This window comes from Oreochromis aureus, linkage group 5 (assembly GCF_013358895.1).
Source record: "Oreochromis aureus strain Israel breed Guangdong linkage group 5, ZZ_aureus, whole genome shotgun sequence".
Classification (NCBI taxonomy): Eukaryota; Metazoa; Chordata; class Actinopteri; order Cichliformes; family Cichlidae; genus Oreochromis; species Oreochromis aureus.
In genome coordinates, this window is record NC_052946.1 from 12,035,170 (window position 1) to 12,055,894 (window position 20,725).

Below are 20,725 nucleotides of genomic sequence, written 5' to 3' on the forward strand. Positions count from 1 at the left end.
TCAAGGCATAGTCCACTATTGGACTGTTTCTCTTTGTTAGGCCATTTTCTGTAAACCCTATAGATGGTTATGTAGGAAAATCACAGTATTTCAGTAGTTTGAAACACTGAAACAAGCCTATCTGGCACCAACCATTGCACACTCTAAGCCATTAAAACCATCCTTCTTGCCCATTCTTATGCTCAGTTTAAAGTCCACCAGGTCTTCTGGACCATGTTTGCAAGTCTCAAAGTGTTAAACTACTGCCATGTGATTAGCTGAGTAGATAACAGTTACATCTGTTCAACTGCTCACTAAGTGTCCAGTGAATGTAAATGACCTGGCATAGCTTTCCACTATCTGTGACACAGCAGCTACAGTATAAGTATCAGAGAAGTTCAAGGTAGGAAACATTTTTGGGATCAAAAATATCACAGTGGAACACAACAATATACACTTGAGATCCAAAGGCCTCACTCAGTCACTTGGAAGTTAAGAATAAACAGAATAAAACTAAAACATTTCACTTTTAATAGTTTTATTTTCAAATTATGTGCAAGGTGAATTTCACAGTTGAGCTCAACAACCACTATAACCTGAAACCCAAAAAAACAAAAAAAACAACAGAAAAATAAATGGATTAAAAAGACACAATGGAATAGCACCCATAAGTGATGCATGAAGATGACCAGAACGAGCTGTGTTTGGCCACACAGGGCAGCCAACTCTTAGGAGAAAGCGGGTTTTATAGCTTTGTGTATTACATGACTGGTGTTTGAAATATGTTGTAACAATGTAGTTACTTCAACTGTAATGCTTAGTTTCAGTGAGATGTTACAAAGATACTACTGTACTACGGGGTGGAGGGGGGGGAGCAAATCAAAATATATCACTCGTGCGGGTAATTTTTTTTTCCCTCAACAGAACAGGATTACTATATTATAACTAAACAGATAATTATGTAAAGAAAAAACAAAACAGCCACTAGAGACAACAAAAAGAAATCACATCTATTTTTCAAGTTATAAAAGAAACTGAAGATAACTTTAAAAAACTGTGCAAGTACAGCAAACCTATAGTACAGTATATTACACATAACAAAAACAACTTAAATACAGTACTGGGTATCAGTAGAAATCCTGAGAGTTCTCCGTTCCTGGTTCGCAAATGGCCGTCTGTGGACAGGTGAGTGAAGCCCAGACCCACTCTGACCCTTTTTCGTGGGAAACATTGTTCAAGCTGGGTCGACTAGAAATCAGGTTAAAGTCAGTCAACAGTGAATCTTCTCTTGGAGAAGTTAATTATATCCTCAAGTCCTTAATGAATGCGACTTTTCCTGTATTAAATGCCAATGTAAATCTCTTAAGATGATTGCTATATGGTTGCTAAAATGTTTTCACTTAATAGAGGGGCACTCCTTGCTTAGATAAAATACACAAGAAATGTGTAGTGCAATGATGAAACAGGAACCTGCGTGAGGAAACTGACGGCACTAAAAATGTCACACTTTGACAGCAAACGCCCTCCAGTGGTGGCGTTCTTCTGTACAAGATTGTCAAAAAAAACAGCAAAAAAAAAAAAAAAAACCCAGAAAAAAAGCACCAGCACCAACAGTTTGTATCCTCTCTGTGATGGCGTGTAAAGACGGATTCATAGCTTTTAAATGAAGTAGCACACAACTCGGGCTCACCCCCACTTGTTTAAATAGTCTGTTTGTTCGAGGGTGCTTCGTAAAGTTTGCAGTTAAGGACCGCTGAAGTGGCGAGTTATTCAGTGCAACGCTGAGTAAGACTTTTCAGATATTCTTCATCAGGAGGAACAGTTTTTGATTCTGATGCCCCTTTTTTTCTAGCTGCAGGCACATTGGCATCACAAAAGATCTCCACGAAAAATCCACATCACTTCAGCCAACAGCCAAACAATCGTTATGGGTACTACTGATCTTCACTAGCAGAGACGAGCACACAAAACAATTAATGCACTTTTAATAAGGTAATACAATGTAATATAGCCTAATCACAGTTCCATGATTTATTGCTACCACAAAATTCGTTTCCAACTTCCACGACAACTATAGTAAGACCTCAAATGCTCTTTTGGCATTACGAGGAAGGCTATTGGAACCCTTTTTTTCAAGCGTTTAATCACCGGTGTCAAAGAAAAAACTCAGAGCTCAAACTCAGAGCAAACACTTGTTTATATCAACACAATGGCCTGAAATGTCCCTTTGCTCCTAATCAAAAATCTCTGAAGTTGCTGAGGTAAACCTGTTAGTTGGTCTGAATGAGCCACTTAGTGTTGCAACAAATTTGACTCCGTCCTTGTTTCTCCAATGTGGAGAGTGAATATTCTAACATTTCACTTAATGGATGCCAACTCAAAGCAGGAAAAAAAAAAATGTTTGGAAGCCGCACATAGTGTATGTTTGACACAATGACACCTGTGGAGGAAGAGTGGGCAATAAAAAGTTACCATTTAACTTTCAACCTCTAAAAACACTAATGTCAATCACAAGCACACTTCAAATTAAAACTTGCATATGAAATAAACTGAAGAGAGGCATAAACGCAGAACAGGAAACAAATCCACACAAACCTCAGAGCCAGCAATCTACTAATGACCTAAGGTACTCATCTTACCCGTATGAATATATAGTTTATATGACTATTTGAATATTTCTATATCTATATAGAGTTTCACTTTATGCTGACACATAGCATCCATATCTCCAGAGGCAACACCCTCAGTCGCATGCTTATCATTTGTAAAAATTCATACACACATTAATCAGCCACAACAGTAAAACCATTTACAGATAGCACTAATACAACCCAATCCACAGAGGCCCCACCCTGCAACTCAGGGGTTTTAACGTTGTGGCTGACTGGTGTATTTATGCACCTAACACAAAAATAGAACAACATGGCTCGACAACAAGCAAAAAAAAATAGTATAATTGCACTTATGAGTCATTGTATGGTTTTGTTAAACAAGCCTCAGTGTGGGTAGTTGGTGCTGTCTTGAAAAAAAAGAAAGAAAAAAAAATACTGCAATCTTTAAAAGCACCCCCATTTTGATCATGTTAAACCAGAAGTTGAACAACTTAAGACTTAACCAAAAATGGTGCATGTGGTGCAAACCCAAGGTAACACCAGGCACAAGGCAGGCAGGACCACACTATCCCCCCCTCTGCCTCAGAGATGGGGTCCGCAAAATTCAGATACCTCAAAGCACTTTCTGGAGACACTGTGGATAAAGTTTGGCCACCACGCATTCAAAATGGCGGCCCAAATCCCAGAGGCGATCGGGTGTCTCATAGACTTTGGTCCATACGTCTGCCTCATCGTCATACTGGTAAAGGGAGTTCTTCCTGCTAGTGCGAAACACATGCTCCTCCACCATGACTTGTGTAGCTCGTACAAACAGGTGTAGCTTGCCTTGCAGCAGCATGGCCTTGATATACGGGCTTGTGGCTTGGTCAAAGGGTAGATCTTTCTTGCGGCTCCATGTGTTCTTCTCAATGTCGTAGACCTCCACAGTAAAAGTACGCTGGTGGTTCCTGCAGATACCAGCTATGTAGTAGATGCAGTTTTTATACAAGGCAGCCAGACCCTGACTCCGAGGGACACTCATTGGCGCCAGATGACTCCAATAGTCCTTACGGGGATCATAGCAGAAGAAATATTCCCCTGCACGAAACAAAGAGACATTTAGAGTTATGATCATATGCAGTATGTCTGTTGTATTAATATCGCTTCATTTACATATTTTGTACAAAGAAAAAACAAAGAAAAAAACATAATTGCATAAGTTCCCCTGAGCACAGAAAGGCTCACCTTGGAGGACGTAGATACGGTCTTTGTACTCCACAGCACTGTGAAACTCCATGGCCACTGGCATTGGACTGACTGCAGTCCAACAGTTGTCTCTGGCATCATAGCACTCTACTGATTTTAATGCATTTCGCCCATCACCTTCATAAACACGGCCTCCCAGTGCATAAAGCTTCCCGCAGCAGTGCACAAGCCTGCATCCAATCCGGGCTCTCAGAAGAGGTGCACGTGGAAGCCATCGGTTGCCTGCATGCTCGTACTGCCAGAAGTCACTCTCTGCTCGATGGTCTATGGACACCTCGCTGTTGCTCGGACGGTATCCACCAGCAATGTAGATGTCATTTTCTGGGGACACCAAGATGCCAACCTCCCGGAGATCATTAGGTGGTTTGCAGAGTTTGAAGACCCTTCCTGTGGCCGTGTCCAGACAAGGCACCGTCTGCTTCTTACCTGAGTGTTTATGAGCAGCATCAAAGCAGATGACCATCTCAGAAGCAGTCATACCCAGGCGCTGTGGACAACCATTTGTACCAGTGAGGCGAGCTTTGGCCTCAGCAGGGTCTGTTGACAGCGAGAGGGCGCAAGCAAAAGGGGGAGGTATCCGATTGAGAAAGGCCTCATCCAGCAAGGGCAGACGGATACACTGGGAAAAAACCTCAGCTAGATGAGCTTCACGGCCAGGCAGATCATGCTCTAGCCAGCGGACAATGCTCTCATAGACATGCTCTTCCTTTTCCACATTGAGGTCATCATTATTCAAAATGCTGACCAACTGCTCCTTGGTCATCTGGAGGAACTCTTGCTCCCGTGATACACACAAGAACTAAAACAAAAGAAGTTTTAGAGTTTCAGTTCAGACATTACAAAGTTCGGTGTCAATGTTGTTGACTGCCACTGTCCCACAAAAAAACAGACATTTGCCAAAAGCAGGGACTGTGTCACATTAATTCTTAAAAGTTTTTAAGCTCTTGATGAAGACCTGAAAGACTATAAAACAGTACTCTAAATTATTTAGCAATTCCCCTGGCCACTAAACAAGGAATACATAAAAGTAGAAAAAGCCATAAACACAAAAAAGGAATTAAAAAATTATATCAGCTGTCTACCAAATTATCATTACATATTAGTACCAACCAAGAAATTTAACACTCAGTACATCCTTAGTTTTTTGGCACCAAAATGTCCTGGTCATAAAGCAAGCAGGACTGCAAGACTAGATACCACAACATGTCTAAAAATTGTGGTATAAAACAGCTGAAGACATTCATTACATCACAGTCCAAAAGTAACTGTTAATAACCAATTTAGGCTTATGTTCAACTGACCTTCTTGCGGATATAATCCTGTGAGCGTTCCCTCAGTTCCTGGTGTCCATATGCATCAGCAAACATAAAGACTCCTATACAGTTCTGAGGGTCAAGTCGGCTGATCATGAACTGGGCACACTGGTCCTGCAGTGCAGGAATCTGGAAAATGCTGGCTGCAGTGAATAGGGCCTGGACATTAGACTCAGAGAGCGAGACCCTGGACGTGTAGGCATAATCTAAGACAAGGTGCATGGATTCAGATTCCACGCCAACGATTCGAACCTCACGCTGACTGCTCTCTGTAAGGCCACTGGTGAACATGGACCTAGAGGAACATTTGAAAAAACACAAATTCTTTTATGATTATTATAAATTCTCATCTTAAAAACTGAGAAAGTTTATCAGAAAATCGTATTTTCTAGACAACCTCTAGTCAAAATGACAGTGAAACCAAGAAAGAAAGCAACTAATAAATATTTGTAAACAAACACGTACAAATGCACATATGCAGTGCTGAATTTCCTACCTAAAATATGGGCTGATTGCAGCAAGAACATTTCTGTGGCATGAGAAAGTCTTGCCATGGTCCACTTCTACAACGATGTCTGTGAGCTGTGCTTCATCGTACAAGGCTTTGAGCTGCTGCAGGATGTTACAAGCATGAACAGCATCTACCCCATTGTAGTTGGTGATTGGAGGCGTCCCATTTTGTACTTGTAACAGCTTCCCTACCTCTGAACAAGAGCAGAAACAGAAAAAAATATTATCATCTCACTTTAATTTTTTCAGTCAACTCTAAACACATGTATGACTGACGTGAAAACACAAAATGCTACATGTATATACCAGGGTATTTACAAACAGCCCCAAAAGTTCAGAAAACGCTGCAGAAAAAAAAACTGCCTCACAGACACTCCAGATATGCAAGCTCTTGTTTGCTACAAGAGAATATCACATGCAGTATGCCAAAAAAATATACTGTAAGAGAAGAATAAAGACAGTGCACGAGGTATGAGTATTTAAAGCACTTTAATCTCAGTATCTTTAGTTGTTCTGACGAATGCAAAGTGTCAATTTTGAGAATGAATAAGAAAAGAAAAAAAAAAAAACAGATCCCTTTGACTGAGTTAGCATAAGACATAGGTCAGGTCCAGAGGATGTCTAATGGCAGGTTTCGGTACCTGAGGTTACCTGGGGACACAAGATCAGGGGAGTTGTAAACAGGTTGCAAAACCACACATAATCATATAATAATGATAATTACTAAATTCTTTAAACAGTAATACAGTGTAAATAGTCAACAGCGCTCTGGTTTAAACACTCATTTATGTAGAAACATTTTTTTAAATTAAAAATTAATAGATTATTACAGAAGAAAGGACTTAAATATGATGTTAACATACCTGACAATAGCAGCCACAGCTTCTGATATGAAGCTACCAATTCTTCTGATGTGTTTGTTTAGCTGGCAGTGTAGTGCTCTGTACCGTTTGCCTATTCAGTTTATACAATGTGCATTTTTAATACTTAACTGCTATATAGCCATTTGGAAGAGTATCAATACCAACAGTACCATCTTCAGCCCATCCAGCTGACACACAATTTTACAGACCAGCTGCAGACAAGCAGCCATGCTTCCCTCACTAGCGGCTGAACACATGAACTAGGGATGTCCAGATCTGATCACGTGATCGGAAATTGGGGCTGATCACGTGGTTTTGGGACTGATCGAACGTGGTTTACCTCCGATCAGGACTCGAATATATATATATATACCATATATATATATATATATATCATATATATATATATATATATATATATATATACACATATATATATATATATATATATATATATATATATATATATATATATATATATATATATATATATATATATATATATATATATATATATATATATATATATATATATATATATATATATATATATATATATATATATATATATATATATATATATATATATATATATATATATATATATATATATATATATATATATATATATATATATATATATATATATATATACATATATATATATATATATATATATATATATATATATATACATATATGTACACTCATTATTTTAGACCTCTTGACTCCACACAGAAACAGCAACGCATGCGGCATGACATCACTTTGTTGCAGAGACACCTGCTGGCAAATTAGAACACGGAAGCAGCTTGAAGCGGAAAGCGCAAGTATGTCTGCGGCCTGGAGGTATTATAAAGTTGATGACAACAACATTGCCATAGCAAACTATGAGATATGTAAACTTAGAAAAGCGACCCACTTCAGTACTGGAAAGAACATGCTAATGAGTTTCCCAGTATCGACCCAGTTGCAACCCAGTATCTCAGTGTCCCCTGTAGCTCTGTGGACAGTGAGAGACTTTCTAGTGCCATTGCAAATGTCCTTGATGAGAACAGAAACAGGCTCAAACCTGACAAGGTAGAGATGTTAGTTTTCATTAAGAAAAACATACATTTCCTTCTGTGAAACATACTACTGTGATGACAGTAAGAGTTAGGAGTGCAGTTCCTATAAGCACATTACTGGCTTTGCAAACACTGTGGCACTTTTATTTTTGTATTTGTTTAGATGCTTGCCGGATATTTTAAGTTGAGGTGCTATTTGTTTTTATATTACACTTTTTTTTATATTTACTGTTGCACTAAAGTCCATAAGTGAAGAATTTATTTTATTTATTACTTGATTGTTCAAGCTACCTCACAAAAGTGCTTTGTTTGTTAACAGAGTTGCTGAATGGCACAATAAGGTGAATTAAATAAAAAAATGAGCAACATCCAGGATCTGTTTCTTCGCTCCTCTTTATTCTTTTTTTATGTATTATAGAAGTATCGGATCGGGACTCGGTATCGGTAGATACTCAAAATCAAATGACTTGGACTCGAGGGCAAAAAAACATGATCGGGACATCCCTAACATGAACAGTAGTTTAATCTTCACAACACTGAACATCTCTTAAGAGAAATGTTAAGAGGTCATTTAAATTCCCATCAACAACATCAAAGTATTAAACATTTATCGTGAATATTAACCTTGTAGGCACGCATGTCACCATTAACTGTTAGCATTTACATAAGAGAAGCACTAGCTGTGTGTTAAGTTATCTTTAAGGTAGTGGCTAGCCCAGGGGTGGGCAATCTCAGTCCTCGAGGGCCGGTGTCCCTGCAGGTTTTAGATCTCACCTTGGGTCAACACACCTGAATCACATGTCTGTGAAGGTTCTCAGTCACATGATTAGTTCGTTACCAGGCCTCTGGAGAACTTCAGGATATGTTGAGGAGCTAATTTAGCCATTTAAATCAGCTGTGTTGGTTCGAGGACACATCTAAAACCTGCAGGGACACCGGCCCTCGTGGACTGAGATTGCCCACCCCTGGGCTAGCCGATATGACTAATAATAAAAAGATAACATTAATGTAGCAGGTAAGCCGCAAATGTGATCAGTCCTGCTCATGTGTAATGTTATGATAGGCAGTGTCAGTTAAAGGTGTCTATATAAAGTGTATATAGGAAGTGTAAAGTGTTTGCACTGTACCTGCAGCTAGACAGCAACAGCAGCAGTTAGAACCTAGCAGACTAACTCTACTTGATCAACAACAAAAATATAGTGCCAAGTCAAAAGAAGCAAAGCACTATTTCAGACAATCTTAAAATATCTGTCATATTTTAATGTGGTTTTTTTGTCCAATAATATAGAAACAGTGTTATCACTGATGTTACAGTTTGTATTGTTGTCGGTTTTTTAAACACATTTTTTGTCATTTTCTTTCTCCACTGGTATTGAAGATGTGATTTTCTTAGATAGTGCTATTGAGTTTCTAGTATCATAACTACTCTATAAAGCACACAGCCTCTAACCCACTGCCTAAGAGATTTCAAAATATCTGAATTTCCTTAGTGTACATGACTACAGTGTAAATACAAGAGTTTTCGTGATCTTACTCAATCTTACTCAATGTTTCTCAAACTTTTAAGCAACACTTACTTGGAGATCATTATAGACATTGTAGGTAAATATTGTTAGTTTTCTCTCATAAAAATCTTCAAAAGAAATACTAAACCTTCTAATGATATTTATATTATAAAGCAATTTCCAGCTGCTCCCTTGTCACAAGGGGCCACCACAGCGGGTAGCTTCGCATGTTTCTACGCTTGATGCCCTACCGGCCCTCAAAGGGACTTATGCCTCCTCCTGGGATTGAACTGAGGATCTTTTACTTGTGATATGATATACATGATATGATATACAGTTTTATTTTGGATTTTAAACACATTCAAATATATAAGGAAATAAACTCAAACGACAAACAAATGTGCATTACATGAAATAAAAATTAATCAAAGCCCAAACTGGAGTACAAAGAAGTATGCACATGCTTATAATCCATACCCCATGTTCAACACTGCCAATTTAACAGGATCATCATTGTGGTACCCTCATACACATGAATATATTTGATCCACATTCATATTAGCATAAATATGAACCAATACATCTTTATACAGACATTAATTACATATTATTTTAAAAAAAAATGTCAACTGAATAAAGCTGGAACATTTCAGTTGTTCCATAAATGAAAATACAAAAAACAGCAAAACTGTGGGATAGTTTTTGTTAGATAAATGTGTAAACCATTATACTATGGAGCCACACATATTCATTTATAGTGTAATAACATAAAGTGTGGAGTGTGTGAAAACCTGATGACCAAATTTTAAGGATGCATGCCACCTGGGTTAAAGGTCCAGATATAATGACTGATACAGCTGTATAAATATAACTATTCCCTTCGCTATATTTGCTTGTTTCTAAATTTGTACCGAGAGATTGTTCCCTTTCTCTTATCCTGAATAAAGCCAGCAGGACAATACATGAGCCTAGAAACTCGTGAGTACAGCAGTACTGCCCTTATAAGCGTCCACAAAGTGAGCGTCTTTCTTATCACATGTGTTATATCAAGTTATAAAAGTGGCACCCCAACTTTATGACTGCTGTAAAGCTTCACTTTGACTTATACGGTATAGAAACTTACAACACATGTCTCGGGTTGTGCAATGCTGACAGGACAAAGACTCTCAGTGGGTAAATAGAAAACTACTATCACGCCAGGTGGTAGCTAGCTTGCTAACATCTCTCATCGCTGCCCTGTGCCTGCAGTAACGGTCTGGTTAGCTAATAAGACTGAAAACAAACTTGAAGAATAGGCACTAATGAAGAGCGACGGTGTACACAACTTCGTCTGAATGCTTGTGTTTCACAAAATACAGTAATGCTCGCGGTTGGCTTAGCTAGTTGAGGAGCAAGCTTAACTTTTAGCAGACAGCTAGACACCAAGCTAATGCTAGCAAAGCTTTCTTTGACACAACATTACAAGATATAAATGGCGATAAAAATCTGAAGTGTTTTAAGTGTTGACGTCTTCACCTTATAGAAGCATAAGAGTGTGTAGCGCAATGTCTAGTGTATTCGTTTGATGACTATAGCCATTACTGCAACTTGTCCAACCTTTGTCTCTTGTCATAAACAAGTGTTTACACAGTCAGCTGTGGCAGCGAGCTAACCGGCCGAAAGTTAGCCACACAGCTAACGTTAGCTACATAGCCGGGCTAACGACAGCCAACAGTTTTGAGGAGTCGTTTAGAACCTGACCTTATTTAATGAAACTGCAACATGTCAAGACGTCTTCGTTTAATCTGTAAAGCTACGCCTGATGAACACATAAACTTAAATATTCTAACTTTAAAAAGCAATATTTAAGTACACAAAACAATGAAGATTTTGCTAACCTCCACTGGCAGCCATTCTCTCCAGTCTGTCTCAGAGCAGACCGACAGAAACGTCAAATGAGTGCAGAGCGGAGCCCCGGAAACAAGGAACAGCCAATCGCAAGAGGAGCACGGATCTCAGAGCCAATCATTTTCCTTTTTTCTGAAATAGGAAAAAGTTAATACTGCATGGATAAATTACACACGGGGCACTCGGTTAGAGCCAACCAAAAGAAGTCAAATCAGCAGTATCTAAACAGGTGCATCCAAAGCAGAGGTTGGTTTCATATCTTGGTGGGAACACTGGAGGTAGACATCAGTTCACCAGCAGGCAAAAGGCTAACTCCACATGGGGATAAACACAGTAGCGTCTTATTCTACAATGTACAACATGCTTTTTTGGTTTGCAGAAGAGTGCCGTTATAGATTTATAGCGCTGAAATGAAAGCTATTTAGACTCTATATAAATAGTGCAACATGAACTCTGAAAAAATAGATTAGTATTTTTTGAGTGTAATATAATAAGAAAAAACATTGCTTGCCATATAAAAAATATTGTACGCATAAATTATATTATATTGACATAGATTAATACTGTTGGAAAATATTTTTTTTAAATAGCAAAGATAATAATGCATTTTACTATAACAAATGTAGGCAAAAGACTCCACATTCTTGACAACCATGTGGTGACACATGTTAAGAGCCATAACCAAGATGTTTTATGGATTGTGGCATCCTTGCATTTAGCCAGCAGGATGGACACATATATGTTATGTTCCGATGCAGATTTTGTAGTAATATATGCCATAGGAGGCAAATGTTCAAATCAGTGTGACAGGTTATATTTTGAAGGTTAATTAACATTCCTTATGACTGCATGCCTAATTCTAGACATATGGTCTTTTTCTAGTATTTCAATATCGTGGGGAAAAAGTCTAAACACCAGTGAAACACCCTACAATCCAGTGTTGCATTACTGTTATTGTCTTAATAAACAGTAAATCTGCTGTTAAATTGCATGTCAGTGATGGGGGCCACATGACTTTAACAGTAGATTATCCCATGCACCTCACATGCAACCCTATGTAAAATACATTATCTTACCTTACATAAGTATAGTTAAAAGTACAAATACTTTGTTACTGTACTTAGGTAGCGGTATCTGTACTTAACATAAGTTTTGTTTCTGACCAGCTTTTTACTTCCTTCGCTTTTACACAAATATCTACTTTCTACTCCTTACATTTTCATTACATGTTTGTTACTGTAGGTTAAAGACAGTTACTGGGCAGTGGGCAATTATTATTTCATGTCACTGCACACACCTTCAAATTGATTTGAATCTGAACAGAGGGAACAATAACACACAGAAGACAATTCTGGTGTATCTATCACCAGTTATCAGGATTTCTGATATGGTAACTATAAAATAAAGAAATGTCCTGTTTTGCAAGTTCCCTTATGATCTGCATCATAGCACCTACTCTGTGTTTCATACCTAATCAATCTAATCCGGTCCTTTGTGGTCACTTAAAATATATTTATAGAGCTGTGATGTTATATTTGGTGCAGTTTCTGCTGCCCTCTTTGTCTTTATAAACACATTTTTGATATCAATAAGACTTTCTACCTGGATACTTAAAGGATATTTAAAAGTCAAAAATTGATTGCAAATTCTATTTTGTGATACGAATAATCTTTCATGATAGATATGTTTGACAGATCCTGGGTCAACAAGTCATTTACAACAGTTTAAATACATTTTTGTTTTGTTTTGTGTATGTGTGTGTTTATTTGTTTGTTTTTTACCAAATACTGGAAACCACTTTCTGGCACACTGAAATTGTGTTTTGGGTACATATAAACTGTGGTTGCAGTAATTCAGCATCTAGCTAGTGCTACAAAAGAGGAGCTAGCACAAATTGAGTGTTTTTTAAGTGGCAGTTGATTTCAAATGCAGATTTCAAACAGGTAAACAAATATAAAAAAAAACCCCACACAAACTGTCTTTCTGTGCAGTTTCTAACTAAATGTATAGTTGCTGTAACTTCACTCACAGATGGAGATGGGGATGAAAGAAAGACACAACAGGAGAAGAAGAGATTGTTATTAAAGGTAAGACTGCTCAGTGACATTTGATAGTCTAGAAGGTTAAAGCTTCTGTAATGTGCCATTTTTTGGATGTTGGATCTATACCTGATGTGCTGCTGGATTTCTGTTTCATATTGTGAAACATCTTGCGAAACAAAGTGAAGTGTACCTTACCCAAGAGTAGCAGAAATCCAATTAAATTTGAGGTGATGATGCTGATTATACCAGCTTTATACTGCTGGTAGCTGCGGCAACATAACATTTTTTTTTATGTCTGGTTAAATTCACAAAAACAGTGAATCTCAGAGCAGCAACAACATAAGTCAGCATCACAAGTCAGCGCCTGTACACAAAATATACAGGCACTCACGATAGAAAATGCCAGTCTTAGGAACCTGCTGACTCACTTCAACCTGTGACTGTACTAATTTTTCTGTTTAGGCATCGAGGCAAAATCACCCATCCACAATGCATTTCGAAAAAATTCTCTTGGTTTTTCTCTGCTTATGTTCTGCATAGCAGATGTTCACATTGATTCGATTCATTAGAATTAGAATTTTAGTTGAAATACGTCTCATGTATTAATATTATTTTATCAATATGGTAAATGGCCTAATATGACACGAGGTTTAGTCTGCTTTGCAGAGAAAAACATCTGGTAGAAATGTCCTCAAAGAGCTGCTTTTTACTTTTACATTCTGAGTACATTTCAGTGTCTATACTTTACTGAAGTGACAGATATGTGTACTTTTGCGACCTCTGTACGTAAGTTAATATTCAGCATTGTGAAATTATCTTATTTTACCAATTTTGGGAAGGTGCTCCTGCTGCTGGCTCAGATTGAGCCAAAGACTGATTGTATCCTCTGGGAATCCCTGGTTCACGCCAAGACCATATGCTTCCATGTGTGAAACCTTCTAAAATAATGACTTCTCCTTATGGTTAACCTGCCTTTGCCTTATGTGCTGTCTCTTGGCCTTAGTGAAATGATGCCCACCATTCTTGTTACTGTGTGTGCAGTTTAGAGCTCGATACTCAGTATTTCTCATGTATTTAAATAGCCAAGAAACATGGCCGCCGGGTCAGAGGAACAGGTGCTCACGATGTCACGAAAACATGATGATGAAATGGCTTCAGGTTATTGCCACAGTTGTCCTCATACACCGTACTCAGTCAGTAACTGCAGAGTCCCAACACCTTGTAAATGATGCTCTAGGAACTTCTTCAAGATCTTTATCTGTCCTGAAAATGTTCTCCAGCTATTTTTTTGAGCGTGTCCTTCATGGTTGCCAAGTGCTGAAGAACTTGCAGGAAAGCTAACTGTATGTCACACAGTGGAAATGTTGTGCTGTCGGTCAGTTACTACATCATACATTGGGAGCAGGTAATTGTTAGGTTGAGGTTTAGGAGCTTCATCTCCTCCAAAAAACACCACCACTGCCCTGTAGACATCCAACCAGCTAATGAAGGCTGCTCCCCTACACTCTGAGGTGCAGGTAGGACTCTCCCAAAACTCAACCACTGACTAAAAGCTACATCTTTGCTCATTTTACTTTCCTCTCATTTGCTTTCTGAGAGCAGAAGGTCCTTCAGTGGGTCCACCTCTCATCGCTCTAAGGCCAGATACACAAACCCATACCTCAGCAGCCTGCTCTTCGTACCTGTAGGAATGCATCGCACCCCCCACTCGCTGACCCATTTTTACCCTTTGACATTTCCCGCTCACACATGGTCGCGTGCTGGATTTTTTAAATTTTTGGTCATATTCTTCTGGCCTGCAAACTCAACTCATCCCTCTCTTGTTCTTCATTCCTACTCTCCATCTCTTCTTCACTCCCATAACTTTGAGTGCTGAAACTCTGTGAAAGGCTGGAAGTAAACTACATACAGATTCATGGATAAGTTATCTTACCATTTCCTAGTCTGCATGCAGTACACATTCGCATCTGAATGCCACTTGAGTTCAAGACATACATTTCAAGCACTTTGACACATTGAAAAACACATTGTCATTGTCAGATTCTGTACATTGTCTCCTTTTAGATGTGGTCATTGAGCCTAACATTGAGGAAAAGAAGGCCTTTTTCACTTTCTTACTATTCTTGTCCAGTCGTCTATCAGCCTGTTCTGTCTGTGTCCCTTTTTTTATCCAGTTCGCCCCTCCTCCCCATCTCCACCTCATTCAGGTTGTTGAGGGGATCACAATCACAGTCTCCATCAGACATCTACTTTCTCTTCTTGACCAGCATCAGCAGGTAGACTCCGGGGGAGCCCTTCACCTATCGCTATCAAAATAGTTCAGTTCTCCTCATTCGTATGCCCTGTAATACATTTGTTCTGCTTTCATCCAAATAATATCTCCTTATTGAAATTCACATTTCGCAGTTTAACACATCAAACGAGGCTTATCGCAGCGCTTCTTTTCTGCAGGACACACGTGTTAGAGCAACAGGACTGTGTTGCTTGATTGGCTTGGCAAACTACGTATACTGTGGTTGATGTTTTTAAAGTGGAGTAAATTGAGTTTTTAATTCAGTCTGGCATGTTTACGCTTATCCTTGAAAAACCAGGTGAAGGTTTGATTAGCAATGACAGTAGATGAAAAATGTCTTTGTGCCATAGTTTAAGTATATATATATATATATATATATATATATATATATATATATATATATATATATATATATATATATATATATATATATATATATATATATTATACACTTGAATTTTATTTAATATGTGTTTATCTATACTTCTGTTGTCTAACTTGGCATGGTTTTTATCATTAAAACTTTAAAATAGTGATTTTTTTATGAGAAAGATGGGTATATTTGTTGCCATAATCCTATCCTTCTCTGTTTGTATTCACCCCACACACGCACACACACACCAACACCCCCCACCCACTTTCCACCTCATTTTTTAATCAGATAGATGAGGCTTGATGGCAGAAAATAAAACAAACGTTCAGCCTCACGCTGAGATTTAAGTCTCCATTAATTCATAATGTAGGCCAATTTTTAAGCCTTTTAATTCCGACATTGTGTTAAAAGGTTCAGATCTATACTGTGGCATTACTTACTGATTTATGGCTAAGGGTGCTGTTTTAACATAAACCAACATAAATATGTTCTTGGGGAAACAACCATTTTTCTCCTGCAAATAAAGTCAAACTTGACTATTTCATTGCACTTCTCTATTATTATGTTGATTACATCTTTCACGCTCTTCTCATGCTGTCAGCAATAATGAAGCAAAGCCCTGGGTGGCCGTGGCAGTTGATAATTTGCTGTCTGTCTGAGATGAGATGGGACTTTGCTGCAGTGGGTCATTTGGCATTCATGTGACAGCACCTGCAACCTCAAAAGAAATAGAGTAATTACTCTGTACTGAAAACTGTGATTGCCATGTAATCCCCATAATTGACATACTGTCTTTTAATCACTACTGCTTTTATGAATGGATTTACGCCCCCAATAGTGTAGTGGTTAACACGAGCGAACAGTCACTGGTTTGATTCCAGGCAGAGATACAAATCCTATTTGGGGTTGTGCCTGACAAATCAAACATGAAGAATGACCGGTTGTGGCAAGGTAGGAGTTGAAAGTAACCTTTACTTGTAAATTTATAAGAAAATTCTCTTTTATGATTATTGCTGAAAGTTCAACAGAAATTGTATCAGTTAATTAAAGCAAATAATTAGCCTTCAGTCTGTGGGAACTGACATTTCAAATCCTTCCATTCTCGGGTTTTCACCTTTGAATAAAAAGACCCCAAAAACCTCTCGTCGCAACCTTTTGCTATCTTGAGCAACTTTAAGTGATACTATAGCTTCACTCAGCATTTCCATATAAGCTGACACTTCAGCTTATATGAAGTGTCAGCTTATATGGAAGTACTGTGTTAGTACTCCTATTACTGCTGGCCTTGCCGACTTATTTTATTTTATTTTATTTACAACTTTTTTCATATTTTCATGAAAAGTTTCATTAATCACTGTTAATAAATGACAAACTGGTAATTTATGAACCTGCAGTTAACCTGCAATTAAATGATAATTAATGTTGTTGACTAACAGAAATTGGTTTGGAAACTAACTGTGAACCATGGCACGGATGCTAAAGGCCCTCTTAGACAAAGAAGACTTGACACGTTAACGATGACATCATAGTACTGGGTTTGATCCCTTTTTGCCTTCAGAACTGCTTTAAACCATCATGGCATTCATTCAATCAGGTTCCTCTAAACATTCTCAGGGATTTTGGTCCATGATGACATGATACCATCACACAGTTACAGTAGAGTAGTCTGCTACACACACATGTTTTGAATCTTTTGTTCCACTACATCCCATTGATCCATCCTCTATTGGAATTTGAGTCCAGTGAACTCATGGCGATGCTGAAGAAACCAGTTTCAGATGACTTTACCTTTGTGACATGGTGTGTTATCCTGGTAGAAGCAGCCATCAGAAGATTGTACACTGTGTCCATAATGGAATGGATATGTTCAGCAACAACACTTAGACCAGGCCTTGTTTCTCCACTCCTTCATGGTCTGATTTTTGTGGCCACATGCAAATTCCAGCCATGGTTTTCTGATCTTAGCTGACAAGGGGAGCACCTGGTGCGGTCTTCTGCTGCTGTAGCCGATCTGATTGAAGGTTCAGCATATTGTGCATTCTGGATTGCTTGTTTGTAAAAAGTATTTGAATTAAGGTTGCTGTTCTGTTCTGATCTCTGACATCAACAAGGCAGTTTCACACAGATAGCGGATTGTCACTGCTCACTGAATATTTTCTCTTGTAAAGCCTGTTCAAAGCCACTTAAATCACCTTTCTTTCCCATTCTGATGCTCGGTTGAATTCCAGCATGTCATCTTGATTTTGTCTACATACCTAATTGCACTGAACTGCTGCTATTAGACATTTGTGTTAAAGAGCAGTTGAACAGATGTACCAAATAAAGTTTGAGAGTAGCGTGTTTCTCTTTTGGTTGTAACTTTTAGCATTAAAACTGAATTTGTTTTCCAGAGAGTTTAGCATTTTCTAGGCAATGCAGAGTATTTGTACAGTCACACATTTTCGATCATCCCTGAAATTGAGCAATGAGAAGGTGAGCTGCCGTCTCTTAGCTTAACTTTGAGAATTTCCATGGGTGGCATGTAGGTAAGATTGCCCTATATTTGCAATGCAGTACAAATCAAATACTCAGGGAATTTAAAAGAAGGGGTCACATGAATCTTACAGTTGTTTCATTACAAACCAAAACCTCTGACCTGAATCATTATTCACATCCACTATGGATGTGATTTTGATATCAGACCTTTGATGTGTATAATTTTTCTGATAAAAAAATAGTTCTACACAGAAACCATGCAGTCAAAACCGACATTATTAAACACTAGTTAACAGTACTTCTGCATGGATTAACCTCCGAGCATTCTTTACATGCAGCTTATGATTGGTAGGTAGGACTTTGTTCCAGTGCCATCATCAGTGCTGTGCAGGCTGGAAATGCACTCTAATGCTGCGTAACACTGTAAAATGACAGAAGAGGAGACAAATAAAAGTACAACTGCAATCTTAGCAATCGATTTCACATTTTTTTTCCAATTTCTTTCCATTCAGCCACAGTGCAGCTTGTGAAATTGGGCCTGGCTACTGTTGAATCAGAGGAAAAAGGCTTCCTGGGTTTGCAGTTATTTGATGATAGCTCTCGTTTCTGATTACCTCCACCGCCCGCCCATAGATGTCCTTTTTGGATACATTGAAACTGTTCACCCGCTACTCTTTCGACTTTCTCCCCATCTTGTGCAGCATTTTCTGGTAACAGCACTCTTAACAAGAGATTTATTATTATAGCGTGCATTTACAACACGACACAGGTTATGCCCAGCAAATGACAGTAAAGGAGGTGTCTCAAGGGAATACACAGGGTTAAAACTGTTTTTTCTGTCTCATGTTTATCAACCATCTGCTGGTTCTAAGTGAGGTAAATGCACATATCTGAGTTTATCTACAGTATATCAGCAGTTAATCATGTTAGCCAGTGTCTATAGAATTTGTCAACAATTTGGGGAGGATTAAATTGCAGAACAAACAAAAAGGAGACAAGATGGAATGCATGAGGAAGATGAGGCAGGGGGTGTAATTGCAGTTTAAATGTGTGTTTTTGTCAGAAATGGAGGTAATGGGTTATTATATCCCTCTGGAGGCCCGCAGTGGAAAAATGCCTGCAGATGTTGTGAAGGGCCATGGGCTCCCCCACCACGCCACTCAGGAGGAGACAAATAGGAGCACAATGGGAGGCTGCTGTAAATACAGAGTTGGAGGTCCGTCTCCATCTTTATAAAGTCCCTTTCTTCCTCTTTTTCTCAGACTTTCTTTCTCAGCAATCCCCACCTGAGTAGCTGATGAGCAGATGGTCTGAGTTTCCCCCAAAGCACCTTAATTTCCAAACAATCCCACTATAGCAACTCAAAGTGCTGACAGAGATCTTTGTTAATGGTTGTTGTTTAGTGGTGTAACTTCTAGCTTATTTGTTTTTCAGGTTTCGTTTTAGACCTTTTATTATAGCACAGTAATACAGTAGAAGATGACTGTTGGTAACACTTTAGCGTCCCAAACATAGACTGTATATAAACGATATACGTAGCCTCTTCATCTGTCAAAATGAAGCCAATGCAGCATTCAATTTAATGGTCAGCAGTAAATGGTCAGCCCTTATCAGATGCTAATTTTAAATGTTTTTCACTACATTTTCTTAATTATGGTGCCCAGCAGGGTGTGCAGCAGGACTACCGTGCGATTGAGAAGTTGCTAGCATGGTAGCATGAACCTCATTTGTTCAGTTAAGTCCATACCGCCTTCATAATGGTTAAAAAACACAAAATGCTCAGCTCAAGGCTTCAGAGATGAGTCATTTAGGGGCAATCACAGTGTCTTTACACTCACCAACCACTTTGTTAATTACATGTAGCTAGTACTGGATTGGACCCAGTTTTGCATTCAGAACTTCCTTAATTCCTCATTGCATGGATTCAACAAGGTGCTGGAAATAATCCTCAGAGACTCTGGTCCATAGTTAAATGATAACGGCACACAGTTATTGTAGATTGTTTGGCTGCACATCCATGCTGTGAATCTCCCAAAAAGGTTTTCTATTGGATTAAGATCTGGTGACTCTGGAGGCCATTTGAGTGCAATGAACTAATTATCATCTTTAAGAAACTAGTTTGAGATGATTTAAGTTTTATGGCATGGTGCCCGCTGGAAGCAGCCATCAGCAGATGGGTACATTGTGATCATAAAGGGGTGGAGATGGACAGCAACAATACTTGGGTAGGCTGTGGTGTTTAAATGATGGTACCAAGGGGCTCAAAATGTGCCAAAAACATACACCACCACTGGCCTGAACTGTTGATGGATGGATGGATCCATGCTTAAATGTTGTTTGTTGGTTGTAATGAGTGGTTATTTAAGTTATTGTTGTTTTACTATCAGTCAAAGCAGTCATTTTGGTCATTCTCCTCTGACCTCTGGCATCAACAGGCACTTTCACCCAGAGAACTGCTGCTGGATAGTTTCTTTTTCTTGGAACATTTTCTGTAAACACCAGAGATGGTTGTGTGGGGAAATCCCACCAGATCAGCAGTTTTATGAAATACTAAGACCACC

The 20,725-nt window shown here is 38.6% G+C and overlaps 1 protein-coding gene across 1 annotated transcript; it reads right to left on the reverse strand.

Annotated features, from left to right (window-relative positions):
- Positions 1 to 731: 731 nt before the first annotated feature.
- On the reverse strand, positions 732 to 10,987 carry kbtbd8 (kelch repeat and BTB (POZ) domain containing 8). Its single transcript, XM_031752431.2, has 5 exons — positions 10,972 to 10,987; positions 5,646 to 5,853; positions 5,138 to 5,444; positions 3,816 to 4,635; positions 732 to 3,668 (listed from the first exon to the last, which is right to left on the reverse strand). Exons 1-5 carry the CDS (start codon positions 10,985 to 10,987, stop codon positions 3,205 to 3,207), a joined length of 1,815 nt encoding a protein of 604 aa, XP_031608291.1. The 3' UTR covers positions 732 to 3,204.
- Between the last annotated feature and the right edge of the window lie 9,738 nt (positions 10,988 to 20,725).